We start from the raw sequence: 17,375 nt of genomic DNA on the forward strand, positions 1-17,375 counted from the left end.
GTGAGTAAGGCTCAGAATAAATTTTAGCTCACCATAACTGGAATTCCCTATAGACAGAAAGGGAATAAATTTAATTTTTTCAGGAAAAAGATATCCTGAATTCAATTTAAGTCATATATTTTACTGCAAGCAATTTCAGTCAGTCCTCATTTTGGAAAACCACATAGGTGTTTGGGTAACTATTGACCAATTACAGTAAGAGCACCAGTCCAATAACTTGCCAAACCAAAATTTACCTCAAGCAAAATGCCTAAGCCAAGGTCAAACTCTTCACTTCACTGAGAAGTATACTGTACAGTTAACCAGTAGTATTGCAATTTCCCTCAGGTTGGAGTATATAGTTCTGGGAAAACCCATGAGCATTCTCACTCTCTGAGATGCAAGTTGCTGAATATTTTGCCCTGAAGCCAGACTGCACAGAAGCAAGAGAAAAATCAGAAACTTCACAGGAGGAAATATTTGCAACTAGTTCTTTTATGAAGAACCCTGTACATCACAAACACCATGATAGCAACTTCTGTTCTTTGTAGCCATAAGGCAGGGAAGCCAATGCTACCAAAATACTTATCTCTCTTCCACAAAGAAGTTGAAAGCGTCTGCCATGCATAGGCATAGACACCAACCTCAAACATACTACTGCTGAATTACCTGCTCTGTTCCTAGTTGCCCCCATGCAACTTTGGTCCCTTGAAGGAATTTAAATGTAATGTAAGCACATGAAGTACAGCCAAACAATTACATTAAATTGAAAAGCAGGACTTCAGTTGAAGTAAGTAATTTCCCATCCACATACGCCAAGTGGATGCATCAAGTTTGCTTGACAAATTTCACCTGATGAACCTTTCTTTTTTTCTCACTGGGCATCTGAAATGGAAATCATACTTCTTTGTCATACCTTTTATATGCTTGGGTCTAAATAGAGGACACTAAGTTAAGTGGTCATTTGTGGAGGGACTCATAGGCCATGAGGCAGTGCCACGGGCTGTGCCATGCCTGACCATGTGATGAGCTAACTCTTAAATCAGTATTTTTAATTTAGATTAAAAACATACAAGTAAGACCTTAATAGCATACTAAAGGAATTAAATGCTTATTTTTTAATTATTCGCCTGTTGACAAACCATATTTATACTAACAGATACAGCACTAAGAGGCAGAAAAAAACCCCCACAAAAACTCCCCCAAAACTACAGTCCCTAGGACCTGTACAAAATGGTGAGACCATAGAAAGAGTCAAATAGCCATTATAAGTCTATGTTAAAGGAACATTAATCAGTCAATTATTTTTTCATTAGAGTAGCTTTTACAAAAAAAGAATTATTTCAGACATTAATTTAAGAAATACTATGGAAATATTGTCAAGAAGAAAGTGAAATTGCCAAAGAAAAACCCACATATCACTTCAGTTTCTTGTGAAGGGATTAGAGTTTTCTACCAAGAACAAGCACTTCTAGAGAAGTGAAGATTTCCTCAGATGCTGCACATGACAAAAAGGCATTACCTTTGAGCAGTCTGATGTAGCTCCCATGTATTGCCTTTTTAAATCCTTCAGGTCAATCCATACTTGGCTTTTGGAAACTTCAGAAAAATTTCCATTTGGAGAGCCCTAATTTCAATTCTGAACTCAACAGCTAAGGAGGCAATAGAAGTATGTGATACTTGCTTTCTGTGCCCTTCACTTTCATTTAACATGAACACGTACAGTTAAGCAGAAGGAGTCTGTCCTTACTGTCGTACAACCCAGATATATCCTATTATACCATTGGTAAGACAAATAGCTTCATAAACCCTGCATTTGGCCAAGAAAATTTTTCCCTACTGGGGAACTACAGGCCTCATCTTTCCCCCCTATATAGTACTCACCCTCTTCATCCAAGAGCATATAACTCAAAGAACAGTTTAAAGAACTTTGAAGTTATTGTTAGCACAGCACAAGTCCTTGGGGATCCTAGCAAGAAAGTACCTTATCACACACACCACATAAAAAGAGCAAGGAATCAATCACTAGAAACTTCACAAGTTGTATGCCTCTATACACATCTAGAGAACTTGATACATACAGATCAAACCCAGAATAAAATTAAGTGAAAGGGTTAAGCATTATTGAATAGGCTTACAAAAATAGCACTCTAGTAGCAAAAGGAAACATTCAGTTCTGTATAACTCTACCTGCAAGAAACCATTTGCACTGTTTTGTTTAGGAAGGAGCATAAACGAAGTGTGGATGGCAGCCCCTGCTTTATACATAATAAAAACCAGGAAAGTGAAAGGGGATATAAAGACTATCAAAAATATAAACAGCTCTTTCAGGCTCATAAGTATGACCACATGCATCTTCAGACTTAGTTCTGCACTAAAGCACCAGCTCAAATATAGAGCATAAATGAAGTCCCTAGGTCATATCACAACATGATAAACAGTCTGATTCACTGCTCTAGAAGTTTAAAAGAGCAAAAACATATATCAATTAAGTTAATCACATCAAACATTATCAACAGATCATGTTAATTCTGTACTTTAGAATGAAGCCTCTTTTCTGTAATTTCTTATATATATCTAGTTTTATACACCTGAAACAACACCAAACTTGTCTAGAAAATTACCCTTAAGCACATACTTAGAGACACAAACCTTGATCAATATATTAGCAGCTGTGCACAGGAGCAGTCTACACTAAACAGGCATACAGCTTTCCCCTCTATGTAACCGGCAAAGCTTAATTAACAATCAGGTTAAGGTCAACAATCAGACTGCCTAAGGAAGACACAAAATTTTAACTAATTTTCTGGAACAGCAATTATTAGAAGGAGTTCCAAAAACCACCCTCTCCCCCTCTAGCATCCCAGGGAAAAAAACCCTGTTACTTATAAAAAAAGACATGTATATGGGCTAAAGAGGGTCTTAGGAAAAAAAAGCTACAATGCTACTTCTCAGGAATACATTGAAAGGAGAAAAAACCCTCTACTTACTAGAGTAAGAAAAAAAGGTTTCTTCAGCTCCCAAAAATTAGGATACTTATTCTCCACTTGACATGTTCTAGTAATAGAGCTCACCTGCACAGCTGAGAAGCCCCAAGCCACTCATGAACAACAGCTGCTTAAGAAAAAAGCACAATTATTTTTTTTTTTTACAAAAAACCCCAAAGGGCTTAGTAACATCATTGCCACCAATCAGAGACTTCTTGTAATTGTCTCCCATACTGCCTAAAACCACGTGTAACATGCCATCTACTATTTATTCCTTGGGTGTAGGATAGAGGGTTTTGCTTGTTCCTTGTAAGAGAGTAGTAGAGTAAAAGGTGGTTTATTGTTACTTTTGTGTTACATGTGGGGGTGGGTTGTATTTGTTAGCTTTTTCAGTGTATTGAGGGAAAGTGCTGGTTTAAATTCAAGTCTGAATTTTGTTGACAACAGTATTTCAGTATTTTGATTTTATTCTTTTTGTTTTATTTATCTTATATTAGTCCATAAAGCAGAAGACTGAAACTGTTCACTATTTCTTGTGGGAAAGGCATTACAGGAATATGGTTCATCTAGTATTGTGTTTCATGGATGCATTCCAAAGGTGTGTTATGTTATTAACTGATAGCAGCCTTTGATTATAGAGGGAAAGAGGCTACTTTTAATTATGGGTTATAATGTGACTAATTCTTCCAGATGTTTTAACTACTTTTTTTAACTTCTTGCTTACACCTCTAACAGGCTTACAGAAGCCATTAGTAGCTTATTAGCCACTCATAAAGAAATTTTTTTTTTCCACAGGACTGTTTACTTCAAGTAATAAATGACAAACTTGTTCTCAAACTTAATCTCTGAAATATATCAGTTCCTTTAACATTTCCCTTTATAATTCTAGTTTTCTTGTTAAGAGTATTATAGAGGGTATTAATTGAGATTTTAATGAAGGATGATATTTTTCTGTGTAGGAAAATCAATGGAGAGGAAAAAATATTAAAAACTTGGCTTTATCTGGCAGATTGTAGGAAATGTTATGTTTAAAAACATAATTTTAATAATTTTCTTGAAGGTTTTAGTTGTAGGGGCTTTTTTAGTTTAGATGGTAGTTAGTCTTAATGATATTTTAAATGGCTCAGAAGATTGAGTGATAATTAACAGGGGAAAAACTTTTTATACTATTTTAATCTTCTGAAGGGGTCAGTCTGAGAACCTTCAGATCTACATAGGTAAGCTATAGACAACAATTTTATACCAAAATTGGAGGGTTTTTTGTTTTGCTTTTTTTTTTTTTTTTACATTTGTGGTTACAAAAAGGAGAAGGTTTAAGTTCACATAACATTTTCCTGCTCTATAACATACTTCCCTTGTGCATGTTGCTGAATTTCTAGTTTGACCCAAGTAATAGAACATAAACAGCTTTCAGTAGCTAGCAATACATGTGGTTTCTTATTTACAGCATTTCTGGTTCTTTTATATTTATGTTTTAACATTAAATAGGATTTTTAGAATGCTAAAGTGAGAAGCACTGGGACTGTTGGGCAGCTCATGGTTGACTTCCTTCTACTTGAATGAGAATCCCATTTATGGTAGCCTAAAAATGATGGTGCTTTGCCAAATGCTGTAACTCTAACCTGGTGTGTCAGTGCAATGTGCTTCCAGTTTACCGGCAGCCTGTCTTGCTCAGAGTAGTTGTAAACAGTGATGCTGGTATTTTTATTGGCTAATTTTACAAGCTGGCATCTGCTGTCAGCAGCTTCATGTAAACACACTCCTGCCACAGCATCTGTTCTGCTGCATATTGCCCTTGCCTTGGAGCCTGTATGGAGCTGGGGAGGGAGTGATAAAGCTCTCTTCCGAAAGGAGGTGTGTGTTGAAAAATGGGAGCTGAGTGAGAACTTTTCCTGGGATAGAGGTTCTGGAGACGAACTACTTGAGTCAGTTCAAGGACACTGTTTTCTAAATGGCTTTAAAGCCTCCACTTAGCCCCCAACCCTGCTTGGCATGTGAGTAAGCACATGCTTTCTTAATGGGAAGCCAGGAAATATGACAGTGATCAGAAGAGTGGACTTCTGTATTGAATGAAAAATGAAGATTTTTGGTAATAAAACTTGACTGGGATGACATGACTGCATTGCTAGCTGAATGCAATTAAACTAAGATTGATCTTGTGGAACCCAGATATAACCTATATGGGTATGAGTATCACAAGATGCCAGTGAAAGTAGGAACTGTTGTGCAAGGATTTAGGTATACATATGGGCACAAACCTTTGTTTTCAAGGAAGAAAATAAAAGGTGACTATGACCTGAAGTTTGCCACTTGGATTGTCAGACTAGCTACTTATAGCTATGTATATATTAAGACTGCAGCAAATCAGTAGCAATGCCACAGAAAGTCCAGCTTGCTTTTTCTCAGGACAAAGAACAGACCTAAGCAAAAACTTAATAGTTTTATGCAATAGAGTATGTTATGACATAGCACCATGTTTAAGTGACCTCATACATCTTTTACTCTTTTTAGTGTAAACACAGTTCTTTTGAGTGTCTAGGATTTTTTCCGTGCTTGTCACCACTAGCTTTCCTTCCGGCAGAGCATTGAGGGCTGATTCAGATAGGGATGGTAGAGAAACAAATTAAAGAAGCTGGTGTGTATTTTCATTTGGAGGTGTTTAGAATTATTGGTTTTAGAAGTTCCCATAAGGTCTCAGATCAGTCATAGAAAAAAGGTCAGTTGCAGAATAGAGAGAGGTATATTCATGTATAAATGTGGCCCGGGAAGCATGAGCTTTTTCTCCCATGTTCAACAGTGCCCGAGTGAGATCTTATAGCTGGTGTAGCTCTCCTGTCAATTTTTTTTCCCACTTATTATGTTTTTCTGCCTCCAGGGCTCATGGGGTGACAATACCCAAATACTGCAAAAGCGGCTACTAATCTAACAATAAGCTAAGCCTGCTTCTTTCCCCTGGAGGTGGGGGCATACCTGCAGCAGCCTCTTCTCCATGTATGCTGATATGCTGTGAATGTGTTCCCACCTTCTGGATTAGGGGCTAGCTCAGACCCAGAGCAGTATCTTGTGCATAGATGCCCATTTCCTGGGTTGAAAAGAATTAATGGCATGAAGTTTGCTGTAACCAAAATGGGGAGAGCTTGGTATGGAGGAAATTAATGCACAACGCCTGCCAGCAACAAAGCAGCAGAGAATGGAGGTGTTAGCTGCTACACTGTGCACAGCATTTTAGTAAGTAGTCATCCTCAGTGCAGATGTTTGTGCTAGCTAGGGGATAATGCATGGTGCAAATCCCTGTAGCTCTGAGGTACTCATATTTTCTATATAATTGTCTTTTGGTTAGGTCTAGAAAGGAGGGACTGTGGAGCTGATGCTTTCCTCAAAACACTGGAAATGCTTATTTAGTATTGAAATATTTGTTTGGTATAATTCTATCTGAATTGGTCCAGAAACATGAAACATGCAAGTGGTCAACTAGTTAAGGTAGTGAGACAGAGAGGTAGATTTGAATCTCCTCCTGACTGGACTCTTCCCTCTCCTGTAAATTTCTTTTTCCATCTTTTTATTCTGTGGGCAGAATCATGTTTGTCACTTAAAACACGACAAGCTAACTTGTCATAATTAAACACAAATTGCTTGTTAGTGTCAAAGTGTTTCTGAGCATGTGCAGAAACAGGAAGAAGCCCCCCAAAATAGGATGTTATTTCTAAATTTAATGTTACATTGAGATATGTAAGGGATCTGGATACTGTGAATATAAAATGGAAATGAATGCACTAATTCCAGATTTAGCATCTTTAAATACTCTGATCTGCAAAGAATAATGTGTGTCTGAGATGGGATATATTTTGAGATGGTTTTAATTCAGTAAATCTTTATATAAATGACCTGATACTGACTTCTGATCACTTCCCTAAAGACTTCAGTGTTTAAAGGAGTTGTGCAATCAGTGCACCTGTAATGGTTTTAGTAAAGTTTAAATGTTTATACCAGGTTTGGTATTTTCTGAAGTAAATGTCTTTGAGTGACTATTTCACTCTGGGTAAAGTGTCTATTATGCGCCCTAGACCAGAGACCCGTTATAAGTTCACAGTATGAAGTACTGTGCTCTAAGCTATAGCTGTAATCTGATTGCCACTCCTTTCTCAACTTGCTTTGCATGTGTCCCACCTCCTTCACCTCCTGATTGAATGAAATTGTAATCATGTAGTCTTCTGTTTAGCTGGGGGCAGAATTACAGGCAGAAAATGGAGGCAGCCAGAAGTGTCTGGGACAGCACACATGGGAAGGCAGAAGCTACCAAAAGATGATCTGAGAGCAGACTAAGCAAAGATGCTAGAGCCCAGATCTTAGAAGAGACAGAAAGTGAAAAAATGTTTAGAGAGCAGGAAGGAGAAGCAGCTATAAAGAGAGAAATAACAGGAAATAAGCTGCCAGTTTTCGTTTACAGACATGTCATGAAGCTTGGTGTATTTACGCCCCGATATTGTCCAGTACACTGGTATTATTTCAGTGAAATCTGTGAGGAATACAAACATAGCAGAGGTGATGATAGAAAAGCCAATGTCCTACTGGAATTGGATCTGGCAAGGGATATCAGAAGTAATGAGAAGGGCTGGTTTCTATGATGAGATGGGTGACAAGTAGGCATGACTGATGGTTATTTTTAAAAGGCAGTCCTTCTTGAAAGAGAAGACAAAGGGTGTCTGGCAAGAGAGGGTGAATAGGGAAGTGAATTGAGGCACCTGAATTGAGGCTCCTCAATTGAGGTTGCAGGTATTGGATTTGCCTTATCTGGTCTCCAGGATACTGCTCAGCATTGTGGAATCACAGAATATCCTGATTTGGAAAGGACCCCCGAAGACCATCAAAGTCCAACTATTGGCCCTAGTTGAGAAATGCATTCAGTGCAGGTAGCTTGGTTTGCAAGTTGCATCGTCAGCTAAAAAATGAACTCAGTGTGGCGGAAGCCCCAGGTAAGCCGCTGTGAACTGATGCTGATCCTTTGCATAACAAAGGGCATGAGGACCTCTGGCCCAGCCGGGTGACTGGACACCCAGAGACACACCAGGAGCCAATGATTGAGGAGGAGGAGGAACAGAGACTTCTGCATGCTTAGACTGTGATGGTATAAAAGCCCAGGATTTCCTTTGGTTGGGGTCCCTCCTCAGAAGAACTAGCTCGAGTGGTTTCTGTGTTACTGCATTGTGAATAAATGGCTTTATAGAGCAAGACATCTGAGACTGCTATGGAGGGCCTGAGGTCGAACTGGTAAGGAAACCTGTTCTGACTGCATGAGTGGGATGTGCAGAAAGGCAGGTGGGACACAGTTAGCTCACTGGAGCCACTGTCTATGAAGGGGCTCTGGGTGGAAGTGTGACTGCCAGAGTCGTATGAATTGTCAGACTGGGAGTTTCCTTAATGTTTTGCACAGGACAACCCCAAGAATCATATCATGTGCTTGACAGCACTGTCCAGGCTTGATGCTGTGATCACTTCTGCAGGAATTCTGTTCCAGTGCCTACCCACTCTCTGGATGAAGAACCTGCGCCTACTATCCAACCTAAACCTCCCTGACACAACTTCATGCCTTTCCCTCAGGTCCTGTCACTGGTCACTAGAGAGGAGGTCAGTGCCTGACTTGTTAAACCATGTTGACACCAAACAGTAACAAAAAAATGCTACTGTGATAGTCATGATGCTACTGTGATAGCCATGATATCCAGGCTCACCTTGGGTATAATGCTGACCCTTAGAAGCACATCTTTTAACAGGATTTTATTTGCATCTCATTTTGGGATTATATCTTAGAGCATTGAGGAAAGGGCTATTCACAGCTGAGAAATGGCTTCCTCAGGATCACTCAGGGTGCCTGTGTTGAAAGCAAAACTTACATCAATGCACCCAAGTCTTGTAGCTTGATTGTAATACCACCTAATTGCTCCAGCTCTTCTGGTGTGAAAAGAACAGTTTTTCTTCGTAATGAGCAGAATTCTCTCTGGAAGGTTTGGTTCTTAATGGTAGGTAAACCATCAATTTGGGAATTTTATGTATGAAAGGTGACTGCTGGATTTCTTTCCTTTTCTTTACAATTTAAAAAATCTAGCACAGATAAGCTCTTTTAGTATTTTGTTTGCAGTTCTTGGATTGGATAAGGGAAGAAACACTGAAAGCTAAGAGTGACAGTGAGAAACACATGGTATGTGCAATATTTGTGTCAGAATTTGTCACATGAAGCAGTCTGTCCCAGAAAGGTGTCCCTGATCCTACCTTGTCACTCTGTTGTTTAAAAATTACTTAACAAAGCACATGCAAAAAAATTACTTATACTTTCTGAAGCACTTCTCTAAGTAGCCATTGGAGCTTTGCAAGCAAAGTATTTCTGAGACTGGAACAGAGTATGTACCTAAAGGCACAACTTGAACACTGCAAAGGAAGGAGAGAAGTAAATAGGCTCCTGCATTTCAAAAACAGTTGCAATTAGCTGATGGAAAGGACTCAAAGACTATAGCTGTGATTCAGATGGCATCTCAGAAAAACATAAATGAATGTGTTGGCAGCTGAAATTGCTAAGCATTTGCAAGTATTTGAGATATGAAGTGACTGACAATGATGTGCTTTATTTAAGAAATCATTAGGGGTGGATAGAAATAGAAAAGTCAGTATCAAACAGCTCTACTTGGAGGAGCAAAGTGAGATTAAAAGGATTTGGTTTCCTCAAACAAGAGGATAATAGACATAGTTGGCCTCAGTGTGGAATGCATGGCAGTAGCTCAGGTTAATGAAACCAGTCTGCCTATAATCAAAGAAATTCAGGGTAGCCATCCAGACTGCCCTTAGAAATCAAAGAAGGCATTATTGACCTTATGAAACATAGTTCAGAAAGGAACTGAGTTCTGCAGAGTACTGTACAGGAGATTAATGTACTTCATCATTATATCCATGATTGTGTTTGTAGCTTGAAAGAATGTGCTTTTAATGAGTGAAGTGCTGAATGTGAGCCCTCAAACTACAGTTATGTCTGCATTTGCTAGCATGGATCCTGATCCAAAATGACATGCTGAAAAAGGAAAAATGAGAATGAAAAGCAAATGGATGCTCTAATAGCTTTTGAACTTGATTCAGGTCTGCCTCACACCTTCTGTGTAACCTTGAGCAAGTTACTCAAGGGCTAGAGCACTCTGGTACTTGCAGAGGTAACAAAGTCCTTTGCCCAACCTTGTGCACAGTCTACTAAATCTTGTAACTGAGTGTCTTGAGGAGATAAACTAGTTCCTTTCAATATCTGCTGATTCTTATCCTGATAAAAGAATAAAATAATTTCATTAGCATTTTAAGAACGTTATTGATGATCTAGAGAAGCCATAATCAATTCAGTAATGTTTGTCTGAATCTTTAACATCTCCTTTGTTTCTGTCTATCTGTGTAGGAGTAGTAAAGCACCTCTTCTTCAACAGGGGTGGGTTGGGAAGACTGGCTCAAGAGTGTGAGGTGCTGAGCTGTTGCAGTTAGTGGATGCATGTAAACAGGTTATGATGAGAAATGTGGAAGCAAGTCCATTATTAAATTTATACAGGGCTAACAGTGTAATCAAATTAGCCTTTGCACTTTCTCCTGTGCTCCACTTTCTGCATTAGAAAATCTCCATAAATCTCTGCAAAGCCATTTAATTTGTTTCCTTTATTGCTCTCCTCTGGTGTGATGCAAAGAAACACCTCAATACTCACTAAGTAGCAGGTGGGCTGCAAGTACTGCCAGCTATATCTGCTGCTCCTCTTGGTGCTCACAAGTGTGTACTTCCATATCTGGCCTGGATTATTTTGCTGATCAGTCTAACCCAGATTGGCATGTGAAGTGATATGCATTGAGCCCCTCTGGGCCAGAGAACATTCCTTTGCCTCTAGATGGACAATGGTTTGTTAACACCTGGAATCTGGCTCTGTGGAGGGTCACTTTAAGGCAGTGAGAGGGGAGCAGTGACACAGCATTTGGAGAGGGGAGAGTGTGATGCCAGGTCATGGGCTTTTGGAAGAACTGTTATCAGGACCAGGGGCTGGATATGAAACACTTCAGAATAAAATGCCAGGCTGAAATGTCATGCTTTCTCCAAGCCTTTTCCGACTGAAGCAAATATTCACATGATTTTTCTATGTATTTTCACGGGTTTGGATCTAATTTCAGGCTGTAAATGAAGTGAGCAGATTTTCCTTAGTGCACAGTTGCCAATAGCTCCTGTGTTTTGTGGAGGTGGCAAAAGATAAATTGGTGCTGAGACCAAGTGGCTGGGTTGTGAACTTGCACAGGCAATGCTTTATTTACCACTTGCTCATTTTTCTTCATGCAAATAGCAGTTCATTGGTTAACAACTTTCTCTGCACTGCAGTATGAAGATTTCAGCAGCCCGAGGGGCGCAATCACAGACATACCTCCTCTGGCCAAGGGGTGGCCCACCTGCACTGGCTCTTTAACGCTCCTGTCCTCACTGGCTTTGGTACAGATTTGTCTGTTGTCCACTGGGGCTCTGACTATTGCTTTCTACAGCCCTATACAGGCTGCTGTGGTGTGTGTTGAACAACAGCCATTTTGTGTTCAAATTGTAGTTGCATTCACGGTACTAATCCAAATATATCTACTATGCAAAGCTGATTAGCAGCTCCTGGATTGCTTTCCTTTTTAATATGCATTTAGTTTTTGAACAGAAGGTAATTCTTCTGTTTCAAAGGGCTTATGGGGAAAAACAAAAAAGAAATTACTAAATTTCATTAGGGTATTCCTTAAAGGTGTCATCTTCTCTGACTCTTGAAAGTAAAGGAGTTTTCAAAGGAAAATGGAAATGCTTATATGCCTAACTAATTAAACAGTTTGCTTCATTACAATGGGGCTTCTATTCCATCATTGCAATGAAGGCGTGGCTTTAGTGGGACTGTTTACACTTAAATTTAAAGTATGAAATTGAATATTTCCTTAGATGGAGACCTATTGAATATGGAGATGCAATAAGTATTATGCCCTTACACGTCAGTAAAGGATAATGATACAGGGAATGGATTCGGCTGGCAGTTTTTGGTTGCTGAAATAATCTGAAGGATAGACTCATTTATTGTTCAAGTGTATCCTGTTGATGATAGGATAAACAGCACACTAATGAAATGAATTGGCAATGTAGAATTAGAAGCCAGTCAGAACACAGAAATTATATGAATGGAGCTACCTACACAGGAGAGGAATGTAACTTGTAAAAAGGGAAATAATCTGAAATTCACTAAATTGAAATATGTTTGGTTTAATAAACAGTTTAAAATATGTGTAATTGCTGACAGCAAATTAAATACAAAGTGGCAAGTTACATAGGGCAAAGCTGTCATTTCAGTTTCAGACACAATATGTAAAAACATTTTCAAGACAGTTGTTTATTATGGCCTTAGTATGACTACACTTCTGGGTAAAATGTTACGATGGAGATGTTGGGAAAATTGGAGGAAGTTTGTAGAGTAACAGTGTTACTATCACTCTATAGGAATGACTCATGAGAAAAAGATATAAAGGATGAAATACAGACCTTAACTGAGTGACGATTAAGAGGGAATGATGTTTGCATACGTGAAAAGGCACAAATGTAAAAGAACTAATGACATGCAAGAACTAAAACATGAAGCTGACACAAAATACAGGCTGGATATGGAGAGAAATGGCATGACCCTGACATAGTATAGGTTCCTGAAATATTTGGGACTAACATCTTGTGATTTTTATGGTGACTTTGCTCGAAGCAATAGAAAATATACTTTTCAGTGGGAGATAGGAAAGGATCCCATCAGATTGCCCTGCTTCTCTCTGATTATCTCTCCAGGCTATGAAGAACACCACAGCAGTTAGCTAAATTTTCTGTCCTCCTTTTAAGAGCCTGATGAGGCAAAAAGCGGGAGAGAATTGACTGCTGCAGATAACTAATAACATTGGTGACAAAACCAGAAGGAGAATTTTAGAAGACTGAGACCCCATCAAATCCACTAGACTGTGCATAAAATTGTAATACCTTCCATGTGGGGATAAGGAAATAACCCTTTCATGACACTGAATTCATTTTTTGTCAATACTCAACAATGTCCAGAGAGGTGAGGTTGGGACTCTATTCCTGTGCACAGCCAGAGTGGAGAACAAAACAAATGTCATGGACTAGGAGCTGGTTTCCTGCGAGGGGGAGAGGCATCTAGGATGAAACCTAGAGCATGATGGCTATTCTTAAATAGCTTATGAATCATATGAAGCTCATCTCAGTGTTTCCTAGAAAATTAAGATGTCATATCATCTGAAATGCCTCTAATTTATAAGCCTGGCAGTTCAAACAGCAGTTAATGACTGTCAAATAGCATCTGAAAATCAGGAGCAAACAACAATTTGACATGAGATTCTGATAAGACACTTGTCTAGCTTAAGCAGTCTTGCTCCTTAGCCAAGTGGGGGTGCCCATTCAGCTTGGCACTCTATTTGTTCTTTGCCATCTGATCCTTTTTACTATGCTAGCAAGGTGCTGTTTCTGATGTCTTTTTTTTCTGCATTGCCTTGATTTCTGGACAGCAAAACTTACCACTGCTTATATAGATGCCAATTCCCTAAGAATGACTTTATCACATGGTGCTACTCCCCTCCAAAATCTGATGCAGATCTGGGGGCAGACATCCTCAACTCCTGTGATTTATTCCAGCTGAGAATTCAGCCACGTGCCTCTCCATGGGGGTGATGTAGCGAACTAGGGACTAGTGGGGTATTTGAATAGTGGAGGTCTGAGGCAGCACTGTGAAGAGATGCATGCCACACTCTTCATTTGGTTAGCAACTTTACTGATGTAAAGCAAAGCCCTTGCCCTGTCCTCCTGGTGGCAGTAAAAAATGTTGAATAGCTTGAGACTGAAACTCTTCTTGCAAAAGGAGCAAACACTTTTGAAAATAATATGCACGAACAGCTCAGGACTGTGTTTATGGAAATACTGGGGTTTGTCTATGGTGCAAGGACTCGGAGAAACACATTGTCCAGCTAACAAGAATTAAAAAATGAGCAATGGTGGTGTAGAAAGCTGTTTTATCTGAAGTTCCTCAGCTCAAGACTATTTGTCCTCTTCAAACTGGCTTTGGGGATTGTGTAATTTTAATTGCAACTTGTTTGGAACCCTGGTCCTGAGCCTTGCACCCTGGAGAGAGGGAGCCTTTTGCAGGTGCTCCAACTTTGGTTACTCTTTTTATAATATAAATAAACAGGGGTGAAATGGAGGAGGCAGCACCAGGTGAGCAGCACTCTGGTTAACCTCGATTTGCAGCTTGTGCACCTGCAAGGCTGGGTATTATCTTTATTCTCTTGTCTGGAGGTAGTGTCCTCGAGGAAAGAACTGATGTGGGTGAAAAAACCTCCAGGAATTAATTTACTTTGGAAATTATTCTTTATAGGGAGATGACCTAGGTGATAACTAGGATTCTAAAGGGTAAAAAGATCTCACTGAAGATTTCTCTAAGACTACTTGTGCTGGATTCAAAGCTGTGCTCTGGTGGCGAGCTGGGGTAAAATACACCTGAAAATCATCTTTTATTGGCTCTATTACAGAGTTTCTAGCATTTTTGCATTCCTGGCCAGGGACAAGCCTTCCACTCAGGCTTGCCAGCCCTGTGAAATCGCGGCTTCTCCGGCTCTGAACTGAGGGGTGCGTGTGTAGTTTTTGGCGCCGTGACCCGTAGTTGCTGCGGGGAGCTTTGGCGGTCCCTTTTCCTTCTCAGTGAGCTCCCCGGGCTCGAGGGACGCCTCGCAGGGGCAGCGCTGCCGCCCGCTGTCCCCCACAGGCAGAGCAGGTCTAGGGTGGGGGAGTATCCCCCCGGACAGACATTTCAGGCGCAGTACCCGTTGCGCCCAGGGCTCCCTAAGGCGCTGGGAATGCTGTGCCCCGCACACGATGGCGACAGCAGCGGGTCCGCCCCGTCGGGGGCGTCTCCGCGGCGGCGCGGGGCCACCTCCCCTATCCCCGCCCCCGGCTCCCCAGTCGCGTCTGCGGCTGGAGGGCGGAGGAGTGGTGTGTGCGCGCTGCCAGCCCACCCCGTCCCATCCCGAGCCGACCGGGCAGCGCTCGGGGGGAGCCGCCACCCCATGCGCTGAGGGGCGGCGGGATGGGGCCGCGGAGCACCGGCGGCTGGGCAGGGGCTCCGGCTCCCCGCTGGACGTGCCTCCTGCCGCTGCTGCTGTGCACCGCTCTCCGGAGCCTGCGGGCTAGCCCTGGCAGCGAGGGTGAGCGGGGACGGGACGGCCGGGCCGTCGGGGCAGCGCCCACCCGGGAGGGTGGCTGCCCGGCGGTGTGCGACTTCGGACTCGGCTGAATCAATTTTGAGACATTTTGGGGGAGTCGAAGACGGGCTCTGGCTGCGGGAAGGCAGATCCCGTGCCTAGTGCTGCGGATGCCAAGGGTCGATGGGGCTGGGGCGTCCCGGGAAGGAAGGCGGCAACGCTGCATGGGGCACGGGCAGGCTGGCACGGGTGTGTGTGAACAGATGCCCTGGCACGGGCGCGTTTGGCGGTGGGTTTTTTTGCGCGGGGAGTGTGTGCGCGCTGTTGCACAGGTGCCTTTCCGCGGGTGAGTTGTCACGGCGGTGTTTGCTCGCGGTTTGCCCGGGGGGAGTCGCACAGGTGCGTTGGCGCGGGTGGATCTGCAGGGCTGGAATGGCAGGGCTTGACACGGGGGAGTTTGCACGGGGCAGGGGACCTCGGCGGGGCCGGCCGGGAATCAGCAGGGTCGGGGGAGGCTCCGGTGGGGAACCCTGGAAGCGCTGGGCGCAGTGCGCTTACTTCGTGGCTTAAAATACACGTATAAAAAGGCGAGGAAGCCGCGGCGGTGGCGGTGCGAAACCCGCAGCGGAGCGCGGCCGCTGGGGACGGGTTTTTTTATACCTTTGATCTCTGTGAGGCCAAGAGCCAAAATCGCTTGCAGGCTTCTTGTCTAGCAGGGTACTTCCAGTCTTTCAAATCGGACTATTCTTTTTTTTTTTTTTTTTTTTTTGCTGTTTAAATGGGGTGTGAGCACTGCTTAGGGCTTTTTATTATTATTTTCGGATCCGCGGGCAGGCTGCGATGTGAAAGCAATGGGTGGAGAAGTTCAGCATCTGCAGGGGATGCCGGTGGCTCGAAGCAGGCTGGCATCGTGGTGCACCGTAATTATTTATGAAACTCCTTTAGGAGGAGGAGGAGGTATTCAGGGCTTGGTGAAGGAAAACCGAACCAGAATTTCAAAGATTGGGCCTGAGGTAACCAGCTAGCTGTAATTTATTTTCGAGAGCGAGAATAATATGAATTGCAGTTTTCTTTGAGAGAAAAAAAAAAGATGCAGAGGAAAAGGAAAATACTGTTCCTCTGTGTACAAAGATATCAAATGTTCAGGAAGTGCATTGGTTTGGGAGATGATGGAAATGGCTTTGGCTTTGCCTTGGTTAGATAACAACGAGCCCGATCCTTATTGCCCCCACACGATTTCAGATAATTTCACCCATGGGAGCAGTGAGATGGTGTGGCTGATTTCGAAGTGCTTTCCCTGTTACTCACCTTCCTTTTAGGAAGCACGCTGTCCTGTGTGCTCCAGTCTGCCCTGGTACTGTGTCGAGAGACCAACAGATGCTCCAAGCCCTGTCTCAGTCATCTTTACCAGTTCTCAGAAAACCTGCATAGTACTGACCGACTCAACGGCGGTACCGTTTACCGAGCACGGAGGTGTCTCTGCATGAACAGGAAGCTGCAGAATAGGACTTTAACACGGAAAGGATTAGTGAAGCCCCCTAACAAATGGGTTTAGTGACATCTTTACAGGGAGGTTGCAGGGAAATATTACAGTAACGATGAGCACTGTGAGTGCTTGCTTCACGGTGTCTCTGCTGCTACTTTTCCAACTGCTGCTCTCTAATTTCTGCCTTTTCAGTAAATGCAAAGCTAAAAGACTGCTGATAGGAGGGTTCTGATTGTGGACCTGAACTTACATAATATCTGCTGTCCTTCGGTGCTAGGAAATTTATTTGTAAACAAGCATTATTTGACAAGTGCTTCTCACAGCATGTCTCCATTGCCAATTGCTACAGAACAGCTCTGCAACTGGGAATGGCTCGCCCTACAGTGCATGAAGCCCAATGCAGGAGAAACCAGGGATGCTGATGTGCACCTGCCTAGCTGTGTTCTGCTGACACTTGTCACTGGTTTGCGTTTGAAAAGTTCAGTTAGGCTGCTTCTGGGCTTTGATGAGAGAGATTATCCCCTGGGCTTAGTTGTTCAGCTGGTTAGGAACTTTACTATTGCTCAGATAGAGGTAGCCATCTTAGACTGGTGAATAATATTTACAAAAGTTGGTGGTATTGTTTTTACTGGGGTTTGATTTTTGTTATTGTTCATTTTACT

At 42.1% G+C, this 17,375-nt stretch overlaps 1 protein-coding gene across 11 annotated transcripts in view; it reads left to right on the forward strand.

The window, feature by feature from the left end:
* Nucleotides 1-15,005: 15,005 nt before the first annotated feature.
* Nucleotides 15,006-17,375, forward strand: part of EPHA5 (EPH receptor A5) — a 206,152-nt gene continuing 203,782 nt past the window's right edge. For all 11 annotated transcript variants that reach the window (XM_071556045.1, XM_071556049.1, XM_071556046.1 and 8 more), the window contains exon 1: nt 15,006-15,230. In XM_071556045.1, the coding sequence (XP_071412146.1) occupies nt 15,113-15,230 (118 nt within the window). In that variant the 5' untranslated portion in view covers nt 15,006-15,112. The remainder of the gene's footprint in view (nt 15,231-17,375) is intronic.

Source organism: Pithys albifrons, chromosome 5 (assembly GCF_047495875.1).
Source record: "Pithys albifrons albifrons isolate INPA30051 chromosome 5, PitAlb_v1, whole genome shotgun sequence".
NCBI lineage: Eukaryota > Metazoa > Chordata > Aves > Passeriformes > Thamnophilidae > Pithys > Pithys albifrons.